Source organism: Andrographis paniculata, unplaced genomic scaffold, assembly GCF_009805555.1.
Source record: "Andrographis paniculata isolate CXL003 unplaced genomic scaffold, ASM980555v1 Contig9END, whole genome shotgun sequence".
Classification (NCBI taxonomy): Eukaryota; Viridiplantae; Streptophyta; class Magnoliopsida; order Lamiales; family Acanthaceae; genus Andrographis; species Andrographis paniculata.
The window spans coordinates 922,996-946,099 of NW_026137639.1; the positions used below are offsets into that span (position 1 = coordinate 922,996).

The 23,104-nt window shown below is 30.9% G+C and overlaps 3 protein-coding genes across 6 annotated transcripts; 2 read left to right on the plus strand and 1 right to left on the minus strand.

Moving 5' to 3' along the window:
• Positions 1 to 2,091: 2,091 nt before the first annotated feature.
• LOC127244022 (serine--glyoxylate aminotransferase) lies at positions 2,092 to 4,802 on the plus strand. Its single transcript, XM_051264298.1, has 6 exons — positions 2,092 to 2,209; positions 2,899 to 3,113; positions 3,286 to 3,570; positions 3,670 to 4,036; positions 4,124 to 4,334; positions 4,528 to 4,802. Exons 2-6 carry the CDS (start codon positions 2,909 to 2,911, stop codon positions 4,663 to 4,665), a joined length of 1,206 nt encoding a protein of 401 aa, XP_051120255.1. The 5' UTR covers positions 2,092 to 2,209; positions 2,899 to 2,908; the 3' UTR covers positions 4,666 to 4,802.
• A 141-nt stretch (positions 4,803 to 4,943) lies between these two features.
• On the plus strand, positions 4,944 to 10,098 carry LOC127244020 (homeobox-DDT domain protein RLT1). 4 transcript variants are annotated; one of them, XM_051264294.1, is made up of 9 exons: positions 4,944 to 5,783; positions 6,619 to 6,726; positions 6,816 to 7,454; positions 7,626 to 7,705; positions 7,897 to 8,337; positions 8,417 to 8,479; positions 8,566 to 8,677; positions 8,887 to 8,966; positions 9,985 to 10,098. In XM_051264294.1, exons 1-9 carry the CDS (start codon positions 5,774 to 5,776, stop codon positions 10,075 to 10,077), a joined length of 1,626 nt encoding a protein of 541 aa, XP_051120251.1. In that variant the 5' UTR covers positions 4,944 to 5,773; the 3' UTR covers positions 10,078 to 10,098. The 4 variants fall into 4 exon arrangements, with proteins under 4 accessions (XP_051120251.1, XP_051120252.1, XP_051120254.1 ...); XM_051264295.1 differs by lacking the exon at positions 9,985 to 10,098 and adding an exon at positions 9,209 to 9,400; XM_051264297.1 differs by lacking the exon at positions 9,985 to 10,098 and adding an exon at positions 9,209 to 9,400 and having other exon boundaries at positions 8,566 to 8,672.
• Positions 9,702 to 14,088, minus strand: LOC127244023 (signal peptide peptidase-like). The gene is made up of 12 exons (XM_051264300.1): positions 13,933 to 14,088; positions 13,461 to 13,568; positions 12,742 to 12,857; positions 12,474 to 12,625; positions 12,272 to 12,357; positions 11,213 to 11,340; positions 11,010 to 11,060; positions 10,823 to 10,909; positions 10,654 to 10,723; positions 10,428 to 10,564; positions 10,252 to 10,329; positions 9,702 to 9,977 (listed from the first exon to the last, which is right to left on the minus strand). The coding sequence occupies exons 2-12, from the start codon at positions 13,498 to 13,500 to the stop codon at positions 9,900 to 9,902; spliced, it is 1,023 nt and encodes a 340-aa protein (XP_051120257.1). The 5' UTR covers positions 13,501 to 13,568; positions 13,933 to 14,088; the 3' UTR covers positions 9,702 to 9,899.
• Positions 14,089 to 23,104: the final 9,016 nt, after the last annotated feature.

Consider the following 23,104-nt stretch of genomic DNA (forward strand, 5'->3'; position numbering starts at 1 on the left):
GAATTTGAATAGTTATATGATGTGATATAAATAGGTGTTCATGTGATGTTTTGAATGTAAAATTGATTCTAGTATAATATAAAAAATGAAAAATAGGTGTTTGATTTAATGTTTTTGGGGGAAAAAATAGGGTGAATAGTGTATTTAAAATTCAATCCCCCGAACAAACACATACCTAATATTTCACTTCATATGTTTGAAAAAAATCTTACAATTAAGGTGTGTTTGGTTTGTCCAATGATCTTACCTCATGTTTTGTAAGAAAAGTTACTATTTTTTTGAGAGCATGAGGGGTTTGCTTTGTTTGGTTTCGAATTTTAGTTAAATGATTGTTTTATAATTTTGTTAAGAAATGATTTTTTTTATTTTTTTTTGTTGGACATTGAGTTGAATAATATTGGTTTTGATTTCAAATCAAAATTAAATATAATTTGTACAGTAATAAAACATAAAAAGGGTTATTATTTAAAAGAGCATAGCTTTGTTATTTTATTTATTTGACTGTAGTTTGAAATTGATTTGAAATGAAATATTAATTTGAGTTTTTTTTAAATAATATTTTAATTTGTTATATTGTGAAATAATAAATATATTTTTATTAAAATTGTGTGGTAAATAATGCTATTTGATTTAAAAATTATAAAAGAACAAAAATTAATATTGGCTTGAGTTTACTGAAAATTAGTATTTTGATGTTCATGCATTTTGTTAATTAGTGTTAATAAGTACTTTGTAGGTTTTTGTTTTTATTTATGTGATTAGGTGTGTAAAAGTTGAAAGGGAAAAAATAAAATTAAAAGAATTGTTTAATAATGAATTTTTTATTGAAATAAAATATGGTGACCGTTTGTATTTATGTTTGTATTTTTATTATTGATATTAAATTTCTCAATTTAGTTTAATATGGTAAAGTTGGCTCTGATATTTTTATGTTCAAACACCAATCTAAAGTAGTGTTGGCACACTTGACGTGACATACACCAAAAGTCAATTGTATTTTACAAAGTTGTTGCTATTTCTGGAATCCACACATTTTTATTTTACTTTTATATTTAACAAGTTTTTTTGAATGACCGAATTAATAATATTGGCTTATTTTTTATATACTTTAAATTTTATAAAGTTTAAATTATTAATTACAATGACTATAATAATGATAATAATTTTTCAACACTTAAATAACTTAATATAAAATATTTTCAATTTTATTATGTTACACTAAATTATGCATTAATAATTTAAAATTTAAAATACTATCACGTCGTCTTGTAAAAAAGTATTTTTTTTTACTTTCACTATTGCATATAAAATGTCTATTTTTTGTTTTACATAATTTATTTGTTTTTAAATATTATTATATATTTTAAATATTATAATTTATAATTTTTTAAATTTTAATTAGCTATTTAGTTATCTTAATTTTAATTTATAATTATTTTTATTAATATATTTTTAAATATATACTAATTATAATAAAAATAAATATATATTACAATTAAAATAGCTAAATAATAGTATAATTAAAATTATATATTATAAATAGCAAACCAAACCGAAGGAAACATACCCTTAATTTATAAAAGATGTATAGATTCCACAATTTGGTCTCTTTTGTTTATAAGCTTCATTTAAAATTTTATTATTATTATAATCATTTAAATTCTAATATTCTAAATTATTTTACTATTATGTCACTTTCTTTATAAACGAGGGAATATTAATTTTTAAATAACATCATTGTTAAATGTAAATTTTTATATAATAAATAAGTATTTTAATTAATAACTCAAAGTTTATGTAATATAAATATCAAAAGAAAAGTTTTTACTATTGACAAAAAGTAGTGCTAAGATTTTAAAATATCTGTGTAAAAAAATCTTAAAATATTAAAAAAGAAATATTAAAATATATTTAAGGGAGAGTTCCTGTAAAATGGGATAGAAATTCTTCTAATTTTATGTATATGACGCCGTGTTATAATTTTAATTTATAATTATTTTTAATTTTAAAATGACGTCATGCCTTTTGCAAGCACTTATCTGCCACGTTAGATGGGCGCGTGGGGGCCACGCAAGAGCCGTGGTTGGCTTCTCCCGCGCTCTTATAAAATTTTCCTCAGATTTCCTTCGCCATATTCATCCGTTCACTCCTTTCCACTGCGTGGGGCGAAGCAGAGGCCGCCGGCGAACTCCTGCTTCCACCGATCGAGGTATCCCACGCCTTTTATGCTCTATCTCACCTCCAATTTCTACACTTCAATATATATATATATATATATATTCGTTAGATGTATGTTGTTTCTAGGCATGCATGTGGTATGTCGAGAGAGAGAGAAAGGAATATATGGATAGATGGTTGGAAGCATGTTTTGGTCGTAGTATTGAATCAATTGGAAATAATCTGTAGTCTGAGTATGTGAGTGAGAGTATTATCAGAAGTTGAGCTATGAACAGGTATAAGAATAAAAATATGAATCTGATATGTTTTGATGACGGTTATTTTTTACGGTGTGAAAAATCGTAACCAAACATGGTAAAAATTTCTCGCGAGGGGGTGGGTGGGTTGGAGATAAGGAAATATAGTAAAGAATCAAAGCGTGTGCAACTGTGCATGCTGTTTTCCCCTGTATCGCTCTCGTGTTCAAATTTGTTAGACGTTATGGTGGATCTGTTGTCTGCAATCTCTCTAATAGAAAGATCCGTAGATGAACAGATTTGGTATGCTAGAGAACTGAATAAAAAGAGCTTGAAATGAATTCTTAACTGTAGTACTTCCTAGTCTAGTCCAGCGACTGGGTGGGTCAATAATCTATTGTCAATATTTGTGTTGTCTTCTCAAGTTAGGTGCTCTAAGAAGTTTGTGTTTATATGAGCTTGTGTTCTGTGCTTTCATTTTCAGCCAAGGGAAGATGGACTACTTCAATGGACCGGGGAGGAATCACCTCTTTGTTCCGGGACCTGTTAACATCCCGGACCAGATTATTCGTGCTATGAACAGGAACAATGAGGATTACCGCTCTCCAGCCATTCCTGCACTTACAAAAACCCTTCTGGAGGATGTCAAGAAGATCTTTAAGACCACTTCCGGAACTCCTTTCCTCATTCCAACCACAGGTACTTTCTAGTATTTCATATGTTTTGATTCATCTAGCTAAAAATGGGTTACTTTTGTGTCTAGGCAATATAATTTTCTTTGATAGGATGCACACTGATGAGAGTGGTGGTCCTTTCTTGTGGATATCCTTGTCTGGTAATTCCTTGTGATTGAGGTTGTTATCATGAACAGGAACTGGGGCGTGGGAGAGTGCATTGACAAACACATTATCCCCTGGCGATCGTATAGTCTCTTTCCTTATCGGCCAGTTCAGTTTGCTCTGGATTGATCAGCAGCAACGACTGAAGTTCAACGTTGATGTTGTTGAAAGTGAATGGGGTCGAGGTGCTGATTTTGATGTTTTGGCTTCCAAGTTAGCAGAAGACAGAGCACACAGCATTAAGGCCATTTGTATTGTGCACAATGAGACGGCAACAGGGGTCACCAATAACTTGGTTACTGTAAGAAACTTACTCGGTAAGCATCAATCCCTTTTAACTTCCTCCTCAGTAACTGAATTTTTAGGGTGCACTAGATCCCATGGCGCATGATGTGTGAATTTGTATACGATTTCAGATCATTACAACCATCCAGCACTGTTGATGGTTGATGGAGTATCCTCCATCTGTGCCCTAGATTTCCGGATGGATGAATGGGGAGTAGACGTCGCTCTCACTGGTTCACAGAAAGCTCTTTCTCTCCCCACTGGAATGGGGATTGTGTGTGCGAGTCCTAGGGCTCTAGAAGCCTCCAAGACCGCAAAATCAGTCCGTGTCTTCTTTGATTGGAGTGACTACTTGAAGTTCTACAAGCTGGGCACATATTGGCCATACACACCTTCCATTCATCTCCTATATGGCCTTAGAGCAGCCCTTGATCTCATTTTCGAGGAAGGACTTGAAAACGTGATCAACAGGCACGCTCGCTTGGGTAAAGCAACAAGGTACGCCATTATACAGTATATATATCATCATCGTTAGTAGTAGTAAATTTACTTGTATATCTTACTGTATTTGTGCTGAAATATCAGGCTTGCAGTGGAGGCATGGGGGCTGAAGAACTGCACGCAGAAGGAAGAATGGGTCAGCGACACAGTCACTGCTGTGGTCGTCCCATCATACATTGACAGCGCAGAAATCGTTAGAACTGCATGGAAGCGCTACAACTTGAGTTTAGGATTGGGTCTCAACAAGGTTGCTGGGAAGGTTTTCAGAATCGGGCATCTTGGTCACCTTAATGAGGTATGCTTTCTCCCATTATATATGCTTTTGAAATATTCAACTTTTATCCAAAACTTTCGCCACAAAGATGCACAAAACCACACATTATATAGAAGTGACAGTCCGTCCACAAGACGTGCATGTGTGTGGCCAATTTCTTTCGTGCCAATTTCTGATATTTGTGTGTGTGATAAGATTTATGCAATTGGTGTAGTTACAACTTCTGGGTTGTCTTGCTGGGGTGGAGATGGTCCTGAGGGATGTGGGGTATCCAGTGAAGCTGGGCAGTGGGGTTGGGGCTGCTTGTGCGTACTTACAGAACACAACTCCCTTGATTCCTTCCAGGATTTAACGATGAATTGTACTAATAGCTACTGTTCTGCCTGTCTTCTGTGTTTATATACTGTAAAAATTTGCACAAACCTCATGTTCTCAGGCTTTGTATTTGGTCCTAAGTGTTTGCTTAATATAAAGTGTACCCTTCTGTCATCCTGCTCAGGCTCTTATTCTTTCTGGCATGATTTTTGGTGTTATCTTACAAAATATGGTTTGTTATGATAGTGGAAGATGTAGGAATGAGTATATGTTACTTTATTGATCAGTGTTGTTTAATTTAAGTAAATAGAAGAATTATAAAGAACTAGAAATGTAGAATACGCATAGTTGCCTGATGATGTCAGCATGATAGAAAGATTTTGGCCTAGAGGGTTCCAGTGGGATGAATATCCCATAAAATATTCAATGAAATGCGTACAAAGTAAAGTAGAAAAACCCAGAACGTCAAGAAATATATGCATATGCAATCATCTCTGTCCATATATGATGAGAAGATTGAAGAAAGGAATCATAGCTGTAGGTCAAAAAACGATTCACAGCATGTGGATATGGCATAAGGAAATTTTTGGTGAATTATTATTATCACGTCAAATTCAAGAAAACCACAACCCTAAAATCCTGAAGTCCTGTGCTGTGATTTACATATTTGGGTGCACTTAAGAACTGGCATTTAATTATGGTATTAAAAGGCCAGAAAGTAATGGATTTGGGAGTTAATGCAAAACCCACAAAGTGACAGTGAAGGAGAAGAGATCAGAAACGGAATAATCTTAACACAGGGGAAGGTTTTTGCAAATCAAAGCTGAAAAAGATTGCGAAATTGACAGCAGAAAGAAAGAGGGGGCAATAATTATTAGCCCAGGCCAGAAGCAGCAGAAAAGATAACTCAATTCTCATTTGGGCAAAGAGTTCTCACTCCCTCTCTCTCTTTCTCTTTCCATCCCCACACCCAATTCAGATGTAGATTAATTTTCTTTCTCATATAGCCCAAAAAGATTCCCTTCCTTTCTCTGCTTAGAATTCCTTCAAGTCTCAGCCAAGTCGAAGTATTGATGGGCCAGTAGTTGAAGCAAACGGAGAAGGGCTGAACAGGAGTCAATTCAGAAACTCAAAACAGAAGAGCCATGGAAAAAGGTATGGTTTTTTTTTTTAATTATTTTTATTTTGTTAGTTTTTTGTTTGGGATGCAGATCGAAGTTGACTTGTGATACGGTGCTGATTACTTTGATTTTACTTGGAATTTACGAGACTTTTGATTTTGGGAGATGAGGGTTTGTATGGCTGATGTGAACTTCTTCGACATTTCTGCTTGCAACTTTTGTGGGGTTTTTGCAGAACTGTCTGCTTTGTTTTAATGCGTTTTTATTTACTTTTGGAAGAATGGGCAATTGTGCAAGTATTGCTTGAATTTGTTTGTGAAAATAGTGTTGGAAAACAGATGGATGAGTTTGAATCTTCGGGGCTATAAGATTGGGCCTCATCTTGAAGTTGCCGTGTTTGACATTATTCAGATTCTGATTTGGATGTCGTGCGAAGAACAAACTGGTTATTACAACAAATCGAAGTGAACATAGGATAATATATGCATTTCATTAAACTAGACTAGGAATATTCATGGATCTTTGCTTTACAACCTCATTCCCCCAGTTTGCAAGATTTTGTTGATCATGTTGGTTGTTGTTATCATAAGTTGGAAAATTAGAGCCAGAATGCTCTTTCAAGATTCCAAGGCTTGAAAATTCATGGGCAGAGGATCCTGCAGCTTGTTTGTGCAATCTTTTCATTAGTGTTCGATTTGACACTTCTACTGCAAGAGTGTAATGCAGACACAAACCTAAAAATTACACATGAACAATTTACTGGTTTTTGAGAATTCAGTTTTGATTGAATTGGGAATGTAGTGTTAGTTGATTGTTTATGCCCCCTTAGCTGCTTCTCTCAGTCATGTTTTCTGCTCTTTGTTATTTAGATGGGTCCGAGATGCCTTCTGATGATGGTAAAGCCAATCTGGATAAGAACAGGAGAAGGACTGTGAAGACACCTGCTCAGGTTCAAGCATTGGAGAAATTTTATGAAGGTAGATTACTCATCTTGTTATGTTGTATCCTTCTATTGATGGCTTCTCTTCATGCAATTGTCGGATGAACTCATTGCTTCTTTTCTCAGAACATAAGTATCCTACTGAAGAAATGAAACAACAACTTGCTGAGTCTATAGGATTAACAGAGAAGCAAGTTTCTGGGTGGTTTTGCCACAGGAGGTTGAAGGACAAGAGGTTAATGAATGGGGAAAATCACACCACTGGAAGGCAAGATCGGTTGAGTGGGGTCATACAGGATCGAGTCAGTGGGCACAGGCAGGATTCTTGTGGTAGCACAAAACAGGGAAATGAGAGGAATTTGGATACCAGGGAAGTCGAAAGTGGAAGATTGACTACGAAAGAATTCTCAGCTCCAGGGCTTTCACCTATCATACCGAACAAAAACTACAATCTTGTGGATGATCCATCTTCAGGAAGCAGTTCTTCATTACGAAATATGTCCAACCATCAGAATGTGGAACCTTTCGATGCAGCAACTGCAAGGCATCTGACACCAAAATTTCCAGCAGATGTGAAGGGTTTGAAAACTAGGCCTGGCCCATCCGGCTATTTAAAAGTGAAGGGTCGAGTTGAGAATGCTGCTGTAACAGCAGTCAAGAGGCAGCTGGGAAAGCATTACCGGGATGATGGACCTCCACTTGGTGTTGATTTTGATCCACTTCCTCCAGAGGCATTTGAATCAGCAATGCAGGAACCAGTTCAAGGTGTGTGTTCTGGTTATTGGATTTCAACCCCTTGTGTATTTTGCAAATTCTTTGTTCTTCATTTGGACAAATATCTCATTGACATTATCACACCTAACACTTTCTCAATTCAATCAACCATTAGGGGGTTTTATAATGTCAATTCCTAATACATGTATATTTCCTGATCAGGGGCTTACCATACTGGAGAAGTAGTGATCCCTACTTCAGCCGACGCCATGAAAAGCCACCAGGATCCCAAGTTTGGAATGGTGAGTGGTTTTCTATCTCACTTCTTTCATGTTTAATTTTCCTGTGGGTTACTGAACAACATATTTAAGAGGTGCGCGCAGTTTCTTCTACACTTTGCCACACACTAAAGTCAGCAACGATGAAGATGAAGTTCTTACTATATGATCTACAGTATAGTTTAATATCTTTAATATAGTGTTATTCCTTACAGAGCTATGAATACAGTTCCAGCCCTGCATCCTACATCGATCGAAAAAGTCATAAAAAGAGATGTGGTGGTGATATTCCTGACAGCTACATCAACAAAAAATCTGGACTTTGGACTTCTGTGTCCAATGGTGTTGCTTATTATCCCGGAAGCAATTCTTTCGTTAAATTCCCTGGAACTCCTGATAGGCATATAACTGGTGGTCATAGTCGAGATGAATATGAGACAAAGCCCAGACCAGATATTGAGAACTTGAGAATTGCTTCAATCTCAAATGATCCACATCTGCAAACTTATGGAGGGAAAGTGGGAGAGGAACGATTTCGTGAGTATAGTGATGTCTACAGAGAAAATGGCTTTACTGATCACTCCAATCCGACCATGAAAAGAAAGGAATGCGACCGCTATTCAAGGGATGCTTTACTGTCGGGACAGCCTATGAAGGTTGAAAGCACTGACTTTCATTCATCCCCTCATCATTAAATCTTGCTGTGTCTGACATTGGCGCTGATATTATATGCAGAATGACAACAGGAGGGCAATTGATGAAAGTCGAGTCAAGATCCCAAGTAACAAGAAGTTAAATGTGAGTTTGTTGCCTCTCTTATCATCGATCGATATTTGTCTTTTTTGGTGGAATTCCAGTACAATTATATATATACATATGTGTAGGCTAGAAAAAGATTGAGGGGAGAATTTAGTCCAGTAGAGCAGCAGGTTCTTAAAGCATCATCATCATCAGTGGTGGATAAGTTAGCATGGAGCGACCAGATCATGAGGTGCGGTACGCCATACATACATAATATTATAATACATGTTTTATATTATGATCTTTTCTATTCATATTTACGATGCCTCTCAATGGAACCATTTTTCAAACCACCTTGATAACATGATCCACTAACAAGAGTTTGTTTTGTTTTATCTTTTATGGTTTGGGTTTTCTAAATAGACTGTGATTATTGTGTGGTGTTAAATGTTGTTGTAATAAAGGTGTGGAACAAAAATGGAGTCGAGCGATGAGGAAAGCGCAGAAACAAGTTGTTCAGTGGATTAAAGCAGCAAGCAAGCAGGTAGATACATACATACATCCTAGTATTGTTAATGCTAATGCTAATGCTCATGGAAATAATATGTATAATCTCTTGTAAATGAATTAGTAATTAATTTACCAATTCTCTTCTTATTTAATTTTCCTGTCTTGAAAGACAAGTAATTGTATGTGAAGATCTTGTCTTGGGCTATTATTAGACCAACGAACAATGCATATATATATATATATATATATATATAAGAATGGCCTGGTGGTGTGTAGGTTGGACGTATGACAGGTCACCTGCCATGTCTTATCGGACCTAGTTTGTAAAGTACCATGTTCAGAGACGGAAAATGTGAGGAGGAGGTAGTATAATATAGGAACCCGAGATAAATGTGGGCTCCTTTCACTGTAAAAGTTGTCCAAGTTCACTCTTTTGACAGGCCACATCCCTTGCGGACAATTTTGTTATCATTTTTATTCTTCTTGGTTGTTTCATTAAATCATTTCATTTTCTTCAAACTACTATTATAAAAATATATATATATATATATATCACTAAATAAACACCCCTTAAGTTACTTCCAATAGAAAAAGTGTCTTCAATGGGGAGAAAAAAAAAAGGGTGTTTAGCTTTGGCAGGATGCATTTTTGCATTATTTATAATTTTATTTTTTAAAAAAAAGAAAATTATCAAATCAATCATCTAACTAAATTTAAACTTTTAGTAAACAAAGAAAACTTGCGCTATCAACATTTAGCCAGAAAAAACTTCCCAAACGGTAAAACTCGATAGAAGTTGTTTTGCTGATCATCAAAATCTGTGTTCACTTAAGTTAGTCTGTTTGTCTGTCAGTTCTACTTTCATAAAATTCCTTGTAGTAAAGCAAAAAGTTCACAAATCTCTTCCAATGTTTTTTTTCAAGTAAATCTGGATTTTTAAAACTCACACAAAATCAACCAATCAATATCATTCTTCTTTCTTGCTCGAATCCGCATCAGTTTCTTCAGCACTAGTCGCTGTTTTCGACTCATCAAATGCTAACACCTGCCAGGAAAGACAGAGTCGGGTTAAAGACACGGCAAGCACAGCTAGCCGTGCATTATCAAATTTAATGGATCGTGGTGGTGAAGATATGTTTGGTTAAAAGGATACATGGTAAATTCAATTCAATGCAGGATATTCTGTCGGTGAAATTTCATAGATTATACTAAACTTCCGCTCTATCACGAATAAATAACACATTATATCTTTTAAACAAAACATGGTTTTTAAGTGTATAGAATAAGGTAAAAAGAAACAAGAATAGCAGATGACTTACAGGTTTAACTTCACCATTCCATATGCAATGAGCTGCCAGAAAACCGATAACCCCAGGCACAATATACAACAGTGCAGGCTGGAATATATTGAGAGTGATAATTCATGAGATCATCAGCATTACAAAATAAATCATTCGTATGATATGTGATCGATGAAGAACATAGATACACTCACCTGTGCTGCTTGGAACCAGTTCATTACTATGATAGTGGCGATCAAACCTGCAGTGTATCCTAAAAACGCGCTCTTAAAGTACTGGCTCTCTTTCCCTCTGGACACATCAAATCTTAGTGCTAACGCTACAAAAATTCCTGTGACATGTATTTTCACATTAATGCATAACAGAAAATATTAACAGCAACAACAGTTGGAAGCGGAAGTCAACAGTCATTGTCAGTACCAGGGATCACTATATCACCAAGCCCCAACATTGAAAACGGGCGTGCAGCATCACGGGTTGGGAATAAAAGCTGCATAAAGTGAAGCAGGCTATATTAAACTAATTCAGTGACACTGAACAGCATTTTTCAGCATTCCAGGAAGACATGCTATGGATTCAAAGTACTGACCTTGATTGGGGCATCGAAAGACTTAGCTACACTAACCATGACAGGGGTAAAAAAGACCCAGAATATGTCATATACAAAAAGCCCAGCCTGCAACATTACAAATTTCAGTCATTGACTAAAGAAGAAACACATGAATTTGTGCAAATTTTCATCCATCATTAAATAAATTCACTTTTTTAAGGCTTACCAAGAGAATAGCACCAGTTTTAAATGAGCCCAGTGAAAGCATTTCAATTCCCTGAAATTGTTTTGAGATTTAGAAAATTATGAAGACAAACACTAATCAATGGTAAGAAAGCTTAGCTTTCCAGAAACAAGAGTTTCAACTTCATACATTTGAAGTCCTACAAAGATGAAACATACACTAGAAACTTGTGAGTGCCATCTAACCTGAATGCAGAATGCAAGGCCCAATATATTGTTGGCCAGCCAATGCTTCTTAGAAGCATACCACACGCAAAAGAAGGTTCCAGGAATAGCAGCAACAACTTGTGCTTTAGTGAACTCAACCTCTACAGCTGTGAAATAAATGTGTAAAGATAAATCTCATTCTGCAGGATAGGAGCAATACACTGTCAAGAATAAATCAAACAGAGAGCTTTGAAGGAGAGCCTAGATTTCTAAGAAATTAGGCGCACATATGTGTGGTTTAGACTCATTTGAGTGAAATTATTTTAGTTAATCTTCTTAGTAACCAGGATTCAAAACATATGCCATCCACTGACACTAGTCTTGCAAAAAAGGCCACGTCACAAGCACGCTTTTACAATCATAAAAATAATAATGACAATTTTAGAGTTGCTGCATCTCAACAGCTCAAAAACAGAACATCAAACAAAACTATTGGAGAGAGACTACATAGGAGGATACAAAAATTAAAAAGACTTTGCAGAATGTTCTAGTTACATAATTAAAATATATTGTTAAATATAAAATCAGTATATCAGGTTGTAAATTCGGCTTGACTAACCAAAATCAAAAAGAAAAAATCTTTGGCTTCAGTTCAATCAGTTAAGAAAACCATAAACACCTTAGGTAAAAACCTAACATCCATGAAATTCGACCAAGAAATCATCTTGTTTTCGGCTTCAAATACACTTACTTATCGTATCCAATAGACATCTCCAAATGACAGTAAACAAAACAAACACATGTGAACCCACTAAGCAACCCAATCATACAATGAAAGAGTGTCCTTCACTTTAGAACAGTAAGATCACGTAAAATTATCTATTTAATCTAATTTTGATGATGCCGAGGCACATTCAGTTCCATTCTCTGGCAAGAGAGAGGGGAGGAAATAAAATGCCTCAATGATATTTGCGAGTGGCAGATGAAAAATAGTGACGAAGACACACACAAGTGGATACATCAGCAAGAAACATTTGATATCAGAGTATAGAGGATTAACAAGGATATAGCAGTTAAGAGTTATTAGTGGGACCATACAGCGGAAATATGGGAGACGCCAGATAATGGGATTTTCATTCCATGCAGTGGGCAGAAACCTTTTAATTGCAGGAAGTAATGTTGCCCTGCAGAGTTCAGAACAAATACACAAGCTTATTAGAGAGAGCTGCATCTTGATAAAAACACCATAACATATTAATTACATAATATATTATCAGAAAAGCATGTGTGGAATACATACGAAAGAGCAGCGATCCCAAGCACAAAGAAATAGCATGTCAAGACTGCGTTGACCAAGTCTTTAGACAGAAATTTGAAAAGCAAAAACAGTGAAAGCAACATCGCACTCCCAACCAACGGGAAGCGCATGGCATGTTCTCTGGACATAGACTCCTGAAAATTTTCATAGCAAGAAAAGCCAAACACATCACCAAAAAAATATAAATAAATAAAAAGGCCCAAAGAGCACAGCACTAAACCATTTACAACCATTGAGAAGTTTCACTTACAGATGGGGGAGTTGGCTTGACAGAGCGGTAGCAACCAACATATACGGTTAGACATGCTGTCAAAATGACATTTAAGTTCGGGTCTACTTTCACAACAAGTGGGGCTAGGGTCAAAGCTGCAGTCAGTGATAGAAATCTTGGTCACAATTGTTTCAACACATAACATACTGCAAAAAAAACTACATGGATTTTATCCTACCACCACACTTCCCAAAAATCTTTAATTATAAATCATCAAATGGCATACAAACACAAGCATTCCACCATACTTTCTTTAATTATAAACCATCGTATGACATACAAACACGAGCATTCAAGTGAAATATAATGGTCATCATGCAAGTCCAAGGAACCATAAGTCACAATTAGAAACATACAGATTTTTAAACATTGCTCAATGCTAATCAAACCTTAAGATATACCTATAACTATATATCAATACATAATGTATTGCCTACGGATCCTAGCATAAATGAAAATACCCAAATTCAAAAAAATAATGATAATAATGAGAAGAGATGTCGAAATTTATTAGAATTAGTTATACATTATTTGAGTTCATTACACACCAGCAGTAAATTACACTACCAGAGAGAACTGGGCAGCAAAACCAGTAACATAAGTAACTGTAGATGTTCAATTTACGATCGCAAAACACACACACACATAGACAACAACATTTCATTATTCAAATCCAATTGAACTCCGTCATGTCTTACCTGCCAAAGCCAAATTGGCGAGACGCTCATTGTTCTTCATTCTAAATCTTCACTTGTGATGTATCCTTGACTTTTCTCCAGAAAAACTACAAAATTAGCAACCCAAATCTGCACGCCCACCAAGAAACAATCAAGACAGACTCAACCAAATAGTGGCATTTCCAAGAGTCCCCACACTAAAAGTCAAACAGCAATCAAGTATTAACTTCACCCCCAACTCGCTTCGGCAAAATGGCCTCGGCGCAGCAATTAAGGTCCCAGAAATGGGGAAAACATCGTTTGGAATTTCAAATGAACAAGTTCACTATTATTCTTGCTAAGCCAGAGAAATCTAGAAGTCAACAAACAATACATCCTTCAATCCTCCATAAAATTTCATTCCACTCACATAAATTCATCGACAAACACACACACACGTGTACATACAGAGACAACATACGCACAAAAACAAACGGAATTTGCGGGGAAATACCTTCAATCAAGAAGAAACTGATTGGGCTTGGGTTTTCCTGCAACGCACAAATCTACAATTTCGATCTGGAGCTCCTTCAGAGTGCGCAATTTCACGCACTTGGGAAATTGGGGTTTTGGATTTTCCACAGAGAAAACGAAAGCTGGAAAATCTATAATTTTATCGATTAAAAATATACATCCCAAGCCCGCATGCATCACTGTATTGTACCTTTGACCCGAAATCACCCCTACTTTTCACGCGTCAGTAGAAGGTACAACTCAAAAACAAACCGCCGGTTCCCTCATGCAGTGCCACGCCGGGCCACGTCCGCGGAGCAGCGCTGGCCCAATCAGAACACACCACGTCAGACTGCAGGAAAAATATCTGAGAAACAAAAAATTAAATAATTTTTTAAAAAAAAATGTTGGTCAAATTTGGGCCGGCTCACTAGATTTTATTGGGCATGAAGGGCACAGCCCGTTATCCTTCCACTGCCAAGAGTGGGAGGTATTCGCTGCTCTGTGAAACCAGCCTGACGCAGTGCCCTCCTCTCTAAAGGCCACGTGGCCCGAGCCTTCGCCCGGCCCACAAGGCCCAACTCCTCGCTTGGAGCGGGCGGACCGAAGAAGCCCAATCAAGTCCGGTCCAGTAAACCGGCCCAACGTCCCAACATCCTATAGCCCCCACTCGGGTCACAAGCCCCCGTTACAAGGCTCGGCGATATGCTATTTGCCAAAAATGATATATAACCTGGTCTTAGAAGGGCTCAGTTTCCGATGTGGGATATTTATAAGGGCAGATTTAAAAAACACGATTTTATAAGAAGCGCGTGTGTGGAGGTGGGTCCAGCAGCGGTACAGAAATCAGGGGACAAAAAGTACGGCAGCAGGAAATCGTGGAATGCAAAGACACGCTTTCTCATTTCCCCATTCCCAATTCCCAGCCACAAACACGACACATCACAAAATTAGCCTTTTATATTTTTTTATATATAAATAATGCTTCATTCCTTTCATATAATTTGTCCGTAATTTCTATTTTTATTTGTCTTATATAATTTATTATTTTTATTTTTAAAAATATAATTATATATTTTAATGATATTTTAAATTTTAAATTTTATAATTCTTTTAATTTTAATTAAATTATTTATTTATTTTAATTTTAATTTATAATTATTTTTATTATATTTTTAAATTATTTATTAATTATATTTTTGTCTACAATAATAAATTCATGAACGGATAGAATATTATTATTAAATTATTAAAATAAATATATATATTTAGAGAGAGACAGAGACAAGCAGCGGTGGGCTCGAGGTAACCCCTCGAAACTCGAGACTGTAATTTTTGTATCTATAATTATATTTATATATATAAATATTTGTATTTAGTGTAGATAGAATGAAAAGCAGTGGGGACTGACAATAGCCGTAAACTACTACTTTGTAGGTGCAGAATCATGCATGCACTAGATCTGCCCCCTGCCCTTGACGCTGCCCGCCCCTGCCCGGCCCCGCCATCTGTCACTCACACTTCCTTTACTACTACTACTACCTTTTTTCCATTTTATTTTTGTATTATTTGTACCATTTATTTTTCAATTAAAAAAATAATAATAATAATAATCATTTCTCCACATGACTTCATTAATTTTTTATTTCCTACCTACATATAATGCATGGAAATGATATAGTAGCATTTAGATTCATTTAAATCGATACTATATGATAACTAAATTTGTTGGAGCACTTAATTATTTAATAATTAGTGAGTGATTATGCTTAATCACTTTACATAATAGCCTTTTCCCAATGAATGATTAGGTGTCACAACCAAATTAAAAAAATAATTGGAATAAGGAATGTCCTCCAACAATTCAGTGCTCAAGGAATATAAAAGTTGTAGCCCTATAATATTAATAATAAATATTAATGAATAATTAATTATGTGTATATTATATGCAATAAAATAAAATAAAGATATATAGGTGTAGCATAGTACCATTTATAATTAAGGTTGTCTCCCAATAGAGCTGTAATAATGTTATTTGGTTATTAGGGTTTTAGTTGTAGTGCATGATTGCCAATGAGTGTACTACTTATGCATCATTTCTTTCACACTTTTATTTAAAAATTAAAATTAAAATTTAAAATTTAAAAATTAAAAATTAAATCCCTTTTCATTTTTGTTTATTTTATTGATGTTTTTGGACACTAGATGTAATAATGTACGATTAATTACAAAGATTTGCAATAACAATATTTCTAAGAATAGTAAGTTCTAAGTCCAATGCTAGACTTCTTTCATAATTGTTTATTCAACCTTTACACATTCGAAAGCAATCACAATTACATGAAAAATATCACAAACACAATATATAATATCACATTTAATATTTATTAAAAATAAAAATTCAAACCAAATTAGTTCACAAACAATAAATTATATATTTTCTTCACCACTATTAAAGTATACATTTTTTGTATATTCAAATACAATATATCTACTTCAAATGAGTGTGAATACATTATAAAAACAAACAATCAAACTTATATTTGTCTAGAATAATGTTATAATATTAAATTAATTAAACGTTATTACCAAAAAAATTACATTAAAAGCTACATACCAAATACAATTAAAATAGTACAATATTCACTACACTCGTACACCAAAAATAAACATGACTTAACGACATAGGAATAAAGTAAATAAATTATACATACTTCATATGTTACTTAAAAATATGTTCAAACTATTAGACATAAATTTCAATATAAAAATATATTTTTTTTCTTATAAAGAAATAGATAAATAACATTTTTATTAACAATGTAAAAATATTTTTAAAAGATAGATAAAAAAAAATACAAATTTAAGTAGAAAATAAAATACTACATAAAATTGAAAATGTTACTCGAAATGCATATTTAGGAAGGTGTAACAAAAGGGGGCTGTTCATTGGTGCAGCGATAATAATGGAAGCATGATTGACACCAGACAATTAACACTTCTCTCAAGGTGCATCATCCATATAGGGATCCACTTTTATATCTACATTTATTTAGAGCTTCCTCCCTCCGTCTCAAACATTGTGCAATATTTGTATTTTGACACAAAAATTTAAGTGGAGAGTATTAAATATGGTAGTTTGAGATAAACTAATATTAAGTAATGTAATTCAAGAGAGAAATGATTATTTGATTTTTTACTTGAGTGATGTTACGAGATAAAGCGAAGTTTATATTAATATATGTATATAAATATTACTCCCACTGTCTTAAAAGTATAGTCTTATTGGATTGGGCACGGAATTTAAGGAATATTGATATTATAGGGATAGTTGGTAAAAAGTAATGATAAATGACTTTTTTGTCCTTGTGAGTATATTAGTATAAAAGTAGTGGCAATTGTGTAATAATAATGAAAAAGTAATGATAGTTTTATGGTGATATGGTTATTTATGGAAATGAGACTATTATTTTGGGACGACCAAAAATGGTAAACAAGACTATTGTATTGGGACGGGGGAGTATTAATTATTTCTAAATTTGAAATTGTTGTAGTGAGTTTGAGAAAACAAAAAATGAAATGTTACATGGTGTCTGGGACGAAGGAGTACTATATTACACTACTTTTTTACTCTCTGTCCCAGAAAATATGGGTATATTACTGTAGATACGAAAATTTAAGTAAAATATAATTAGTAAGTAATTAAAAAATATATTAGTAAAAATAATTATTATATAATAAAAATAATTATAAATTAAGATTAATATAAGTAAAAAATTGAATTAAAATTATAAAATTTAAAATTTAAAATGTGATTAAGGTATATAATCATATTTTTTTAAAAAAAGACAAATTATGTTAGACAAACAAAAATAAAAAATATAAACAAATTATATGGGACAGATGAAATATTTTCTTTTTTATATACATATATCAAAAAAATTATTTTACTCCATGAAGGAGTATTTTTTTAAAAAAACAAAAAATTCAACAATACTTTAGAGAAATTATACGAATGTGGATTTTTATTTTATTAATTTTAATTAAAATATTTAATTATTTTAATTTTTATCTACAATTACTCTTACTATATAACAATTAATTTTAGTAATATATTATTTTAATTATCCACTAATATATATATATATATATATGACAATTTAGTCGGGCTAAAGTGAGTAATATAATATTTTGAATTTAAAATTATTTTAATGAAAAAGATTAAATAAATATTAGAGGTACTGGAAGGTCAGTCCATTCTGTTGTCGTCCTGTACAATAGTCAACTCTTGGCAGAGAGTATGGGAGGGGAGGGATAGCGACTTTTACTCACTTATCCATCAAACAAATTAAAAGCGCGATATTAAAGTTGCTATTACTTACTAAACACGATTATACTTTTCATACGTGTATGTTTATTTGACATGATTTTTTCAAATTTTACTATTTAAATTATACGTTTTTCGAAAAAATATATATTTTTTAATCTTACAAAACATCCCATTAAATATTATTTTTATATCAAATTCAAACTAAATTTTTTCCAGACTCGTAAGAAAAAACACACCTTATATTTATTTTTAAATGATATTGGAAAAAATTAATATGAAATTGATCAGATGCATTGCACCGTACGGAAATTTTTAGGGTTTTCAAATTTGTATAATTAATTAATTGGAAGAAAACGGGGAAACGTGTCGTCATGTTGCATTGGGGCATTTCAATTCTCATTTTGTTGCCAAATTAATTTAATTTGATTGCTTGCATGCATTAAATTTAAAATATATATAATATTTTCTTTGTCTTTTAATAATTTATTTATTTTTTTTATTTTAATTCGTTCCATAATAAAATATTTATTTTTTTTAATAATTGTATTATTTACTTAATATTACAAATATTATTCCAATTTACAATATATTACTAAATGTGATTACTTTTATATCATACAATTATCTTTATTTTCACTTTATTTCAATATAATATTAATATTTCTAAAATTATGTGTAAAAAACAAATGAATATATAGATATTGAATGGAAGGAGTATATATATTACTGTATTATTATCAAAATTTTATATCGTAATTGGAAATTTGACACGGTACGTTAAGTATGGGATGATTGAAGCAGAATGAACTCAATTTACATCATTTTTCATGGACGTGTCCACTTGTATTTACACTTTCAGATTTTTGGAGTTTAACTTATTTTAAATATTACTCCCTAAATCAATGAGCATATTAAAGTATATACGAGAATTTAATTAAATATAATTAATAAAATAATTATAAATTAAGATTAAAATAATTAAATAGTTTAATTAAAATTAAAAAAAATTATAAATTTTAACATTTTAAATAAAATTAAAATATAAAATTATATTTCTAAAAAAAATGACAAATTATGTGGAACAAACGAAAATAAAAAATAAAGGCAAATTATGTAGGATGAGGGGAGAAATACTTTCTCATGTCTTTCTAATGTACTATAAAATTTAAATTATTTTTACTTTTTAGTATAAAAATAATAATTTAAAGGTAAAATATAAATATTTGTGCCAAAAATTTGGATATTTGTGAAATAGTTAATTTGTAATTAGACAATTAAAAGTAAAAATATATATATTTTATAAGTAGACGAAGAGAGTAAAAAACAAATATTTTATATTGAAATATTTCTTTCGTCTCATATTTATGTATTTGCTTGTTTTTTACACTTAATTTTAGAAATATTAGTATCATATTATTATATAATATAAATATAGGTAAAAAACTAAATTAACCTTATTAGTATAGTATGATATAAATGTAATGAAATTTGTATTATATATTTTAAATTAGAATGATATTTGAAATGTTAAGTAATAGTACAGTAAGTGAAAAAGTAAATGGATGTTTTGTATGAGAGGGATCAGAATAAAAATAAAAAAAATAAAAAAATAGATAGTTCGTTAATGGACAATGAGAGTATTTAAGGTGTGTTTGTTTGAGGGTTTAGATTTTCAGTTGGGATTTGAATAGTAAAAATTTTGAATTTGAATAGTTATATGATGTGATATAAATAGGTGTTGATACGATGTTTTGAATGTAAAATTGATTTTTAGTATAATATAAAAAATGAAAAATAGGTGTTTGATTTGATGTTTTTGGGGAAAAAAATAGGATGAATAGTAAAAATCCAAACAAATCCCCCAAACAAACACACTGTTTGGGGGTTTGGATTTTGAGTTGGGATTTAAATAGTAAAAATTTTGAATTTGAATAGTTGTATGATGTGATATAAATAGGTGTTGATGTGATGTTTTGAATGTAAAATTGATTTTTAGTATAATATAAAAAATGAAAAATAGGTGTTTGATTTGATGTTTTTGGAGGGAAAAAATTGGATGAGTAGTAGAAATCTTATTAAATCCCCCAAACAAACACACCAGTGTTTTTTTATAAAGATTTACAAAGTTTATACTATTTATCAAAAAAATTCCGAAAAATATAAAAACAAATATTTATTTTTCATTTTTTATACTATTATACGTAAAATTAATTTTACATTCAAAACATCACGTTAATATATTTATATCACCTTACATCACCGTTTCAATTCAAAAATTTTATTATGTAAATCTCAAACTAAAATTCAAACTCCCAAACAAATATATAGTAGTGTTTTTTGGGTTTGTTTACTAGATTTGTTTGGTTGTAATATGAAATTAATTTGAAATAATTAATTTATATAAATTGTTGTTTCAATAATATTTTAGTATATAATTTTATAAAAAAAAAAGTATGTATATTTTTTTTTGGAAGACATGCCAAATAAATAATAATTATATGATTTTGAAAATTGAAATCACACTTAAACAAACTAATATCTTATTTAGTATTTTGATTTTACTTAAAATGTAATTGTTTGTCAAATAAATAATATATTTATATAAAATTGAATCATTAAATTACATAGTAAAAATAAAAATAAAAATAAAATTACAAGTAACAATTTATTTATTTATGTACTCTTTTTAGGTAATACAATTTCTCATAAATATTATTAAAATAATAGTATAATATATATACTTTATCTACTAATAAATAAATAATATTTAATACTTTATCCGTCATAAAATTATAATTTGAGTTGAGTTTGGCACGAAATTTAAAAAATATTGATATTATATTGGTACTGGATAAAAAGTACGGGCAAAAGATTTTTTTGTCATTCATATATAACGGGTTTATATGGTTGTGATTTTTTGCCATTACAATAGTCTTGTTTACTTTTTTTTATCTGTCTCGAAACAATTGTCTTATTTTCATAAATAATCATATCACAATATAACTACCTTTACTTTTTAATTATTATTACACAATTGTCACTATCTTTTACACTAATACACTCACAAAAACAAAAATATCTTTTAACTATACTTTTACTCACTGTCAATATAATATCAATATTCCTTAAATTTCGTGCCCAACATAACCAATACTATAGTTCTGTGACGAAGGGAATATTAATTTTAGTTTTATTTATATAATATTTTGATATGATATTTTGAAAAATAAAATGATATATTTTTATTGAAAATTATGTCAAGCCAATAGTATTTCTTTATGTCCCATTTATAATAACTCATTTTATTTTCTATTTTATTTTAAAATTAATTTTATATTCAAAATATTATATCAACATTTATTTATATAACATCGTACAACTATATCAATTCAAAATTTTTACTATTTAAATTCCAATTTAAAATTTAAACCTCCAAACAAAACACCCTAAGTGGGATGAAGGGAATATACTATAGAGTTAATGAAATTGATTTATATTTGTTAAGTATATTTAATTTTAATAAACTTTACAAAAATATAAAACGGAATATTAATTTTAGTTTAAAATGTTAAAAAAAAAACCATATATATTTATATATCAAAAAATGCAAAATGAACAAATCCAACATCTCTTGGGGTGTGTTTGTTTGGGGATTGGATTTTAAATTATTATTATCATATTTTTTCTCTTAAAAAATATCAAATTAAACACTTATTTTTTATTTTTTATATTATATTAAAATTTTATTTTATATTCAAAACATCACATCAACACCTATTTATATTACATCATACAATTATTCAAATTCAAAATTTTAGTATTTAAATTCCAACTCAAAATCCAGTAGTCCTTACAAACACACCCTTGATTTGTTCATTTACTTGCCCCACAAATCTCTCAATATATTTTTTTTACTCACTTTTTTCAATAAATATTCAAGTTGTCCTTCAATTTACTTTCATTTTTATTTTTAGTGTTGTTTATTAAATTTATCGTATTATTAATTTTTATAAATTAATAAATTAATATTTAATTATTAATATTTTCTTCGACAAATGTTACTGCATTTATTTCATTTTATCTTCAATTTTTTTAAAGAAAATTATAACTAAGTTTTAAAAATGGTCCAACATTTTTTTAAAATCATTTTTAATAAAATATTTATTTTAAAAATTTATATGTCGGACACAAATACTCTCAAAGATAGTATTGTCTCCGTTCGGCTCTAAGGTTTCATTTATTTTTTTTTGTATGTTGATATTTTAATACTATTAATTATTATATCAAAATATGAAAAAAAAATTTGCAAAAATATTCTTATAATACTAAAAGAATGATCTTTGTATAAAAAAAATAAATTTATTATTAAGTATAATGACACAAAAATAAAAGAGATTCATTATTTTTTCTCATCAAATATTTGAATAAATATATTTTTTTATTTACTTGTATTATTATTATTTTTATTTTCTATAAAATAATATCCATATTTTAAATATTTTAAATAAATATTAAAAATTTTTAATCTACGTATTAAATTTATTTTAAAATTAACAATATTATTAATTATAAAAAAATAATCTAACTAAATATTATTTCCTTAAATACAATATCACTAATAAAAATATCAATTATCTTATGATCGGAGAAAGTATATTTTAATAAATAAATATATATATATATTTATTCTACTTACCATGTTATCTTTTTACTAGTTTATGAGAGTGTGTTTGTATGTGGGATTGAATTTTAAATTTATTATTCATTTTATTTTATTTTTTTAAAAACATTAAATTAAATATTTATTTTTTATTTTTATATTATACAAAATATCAATTTTATA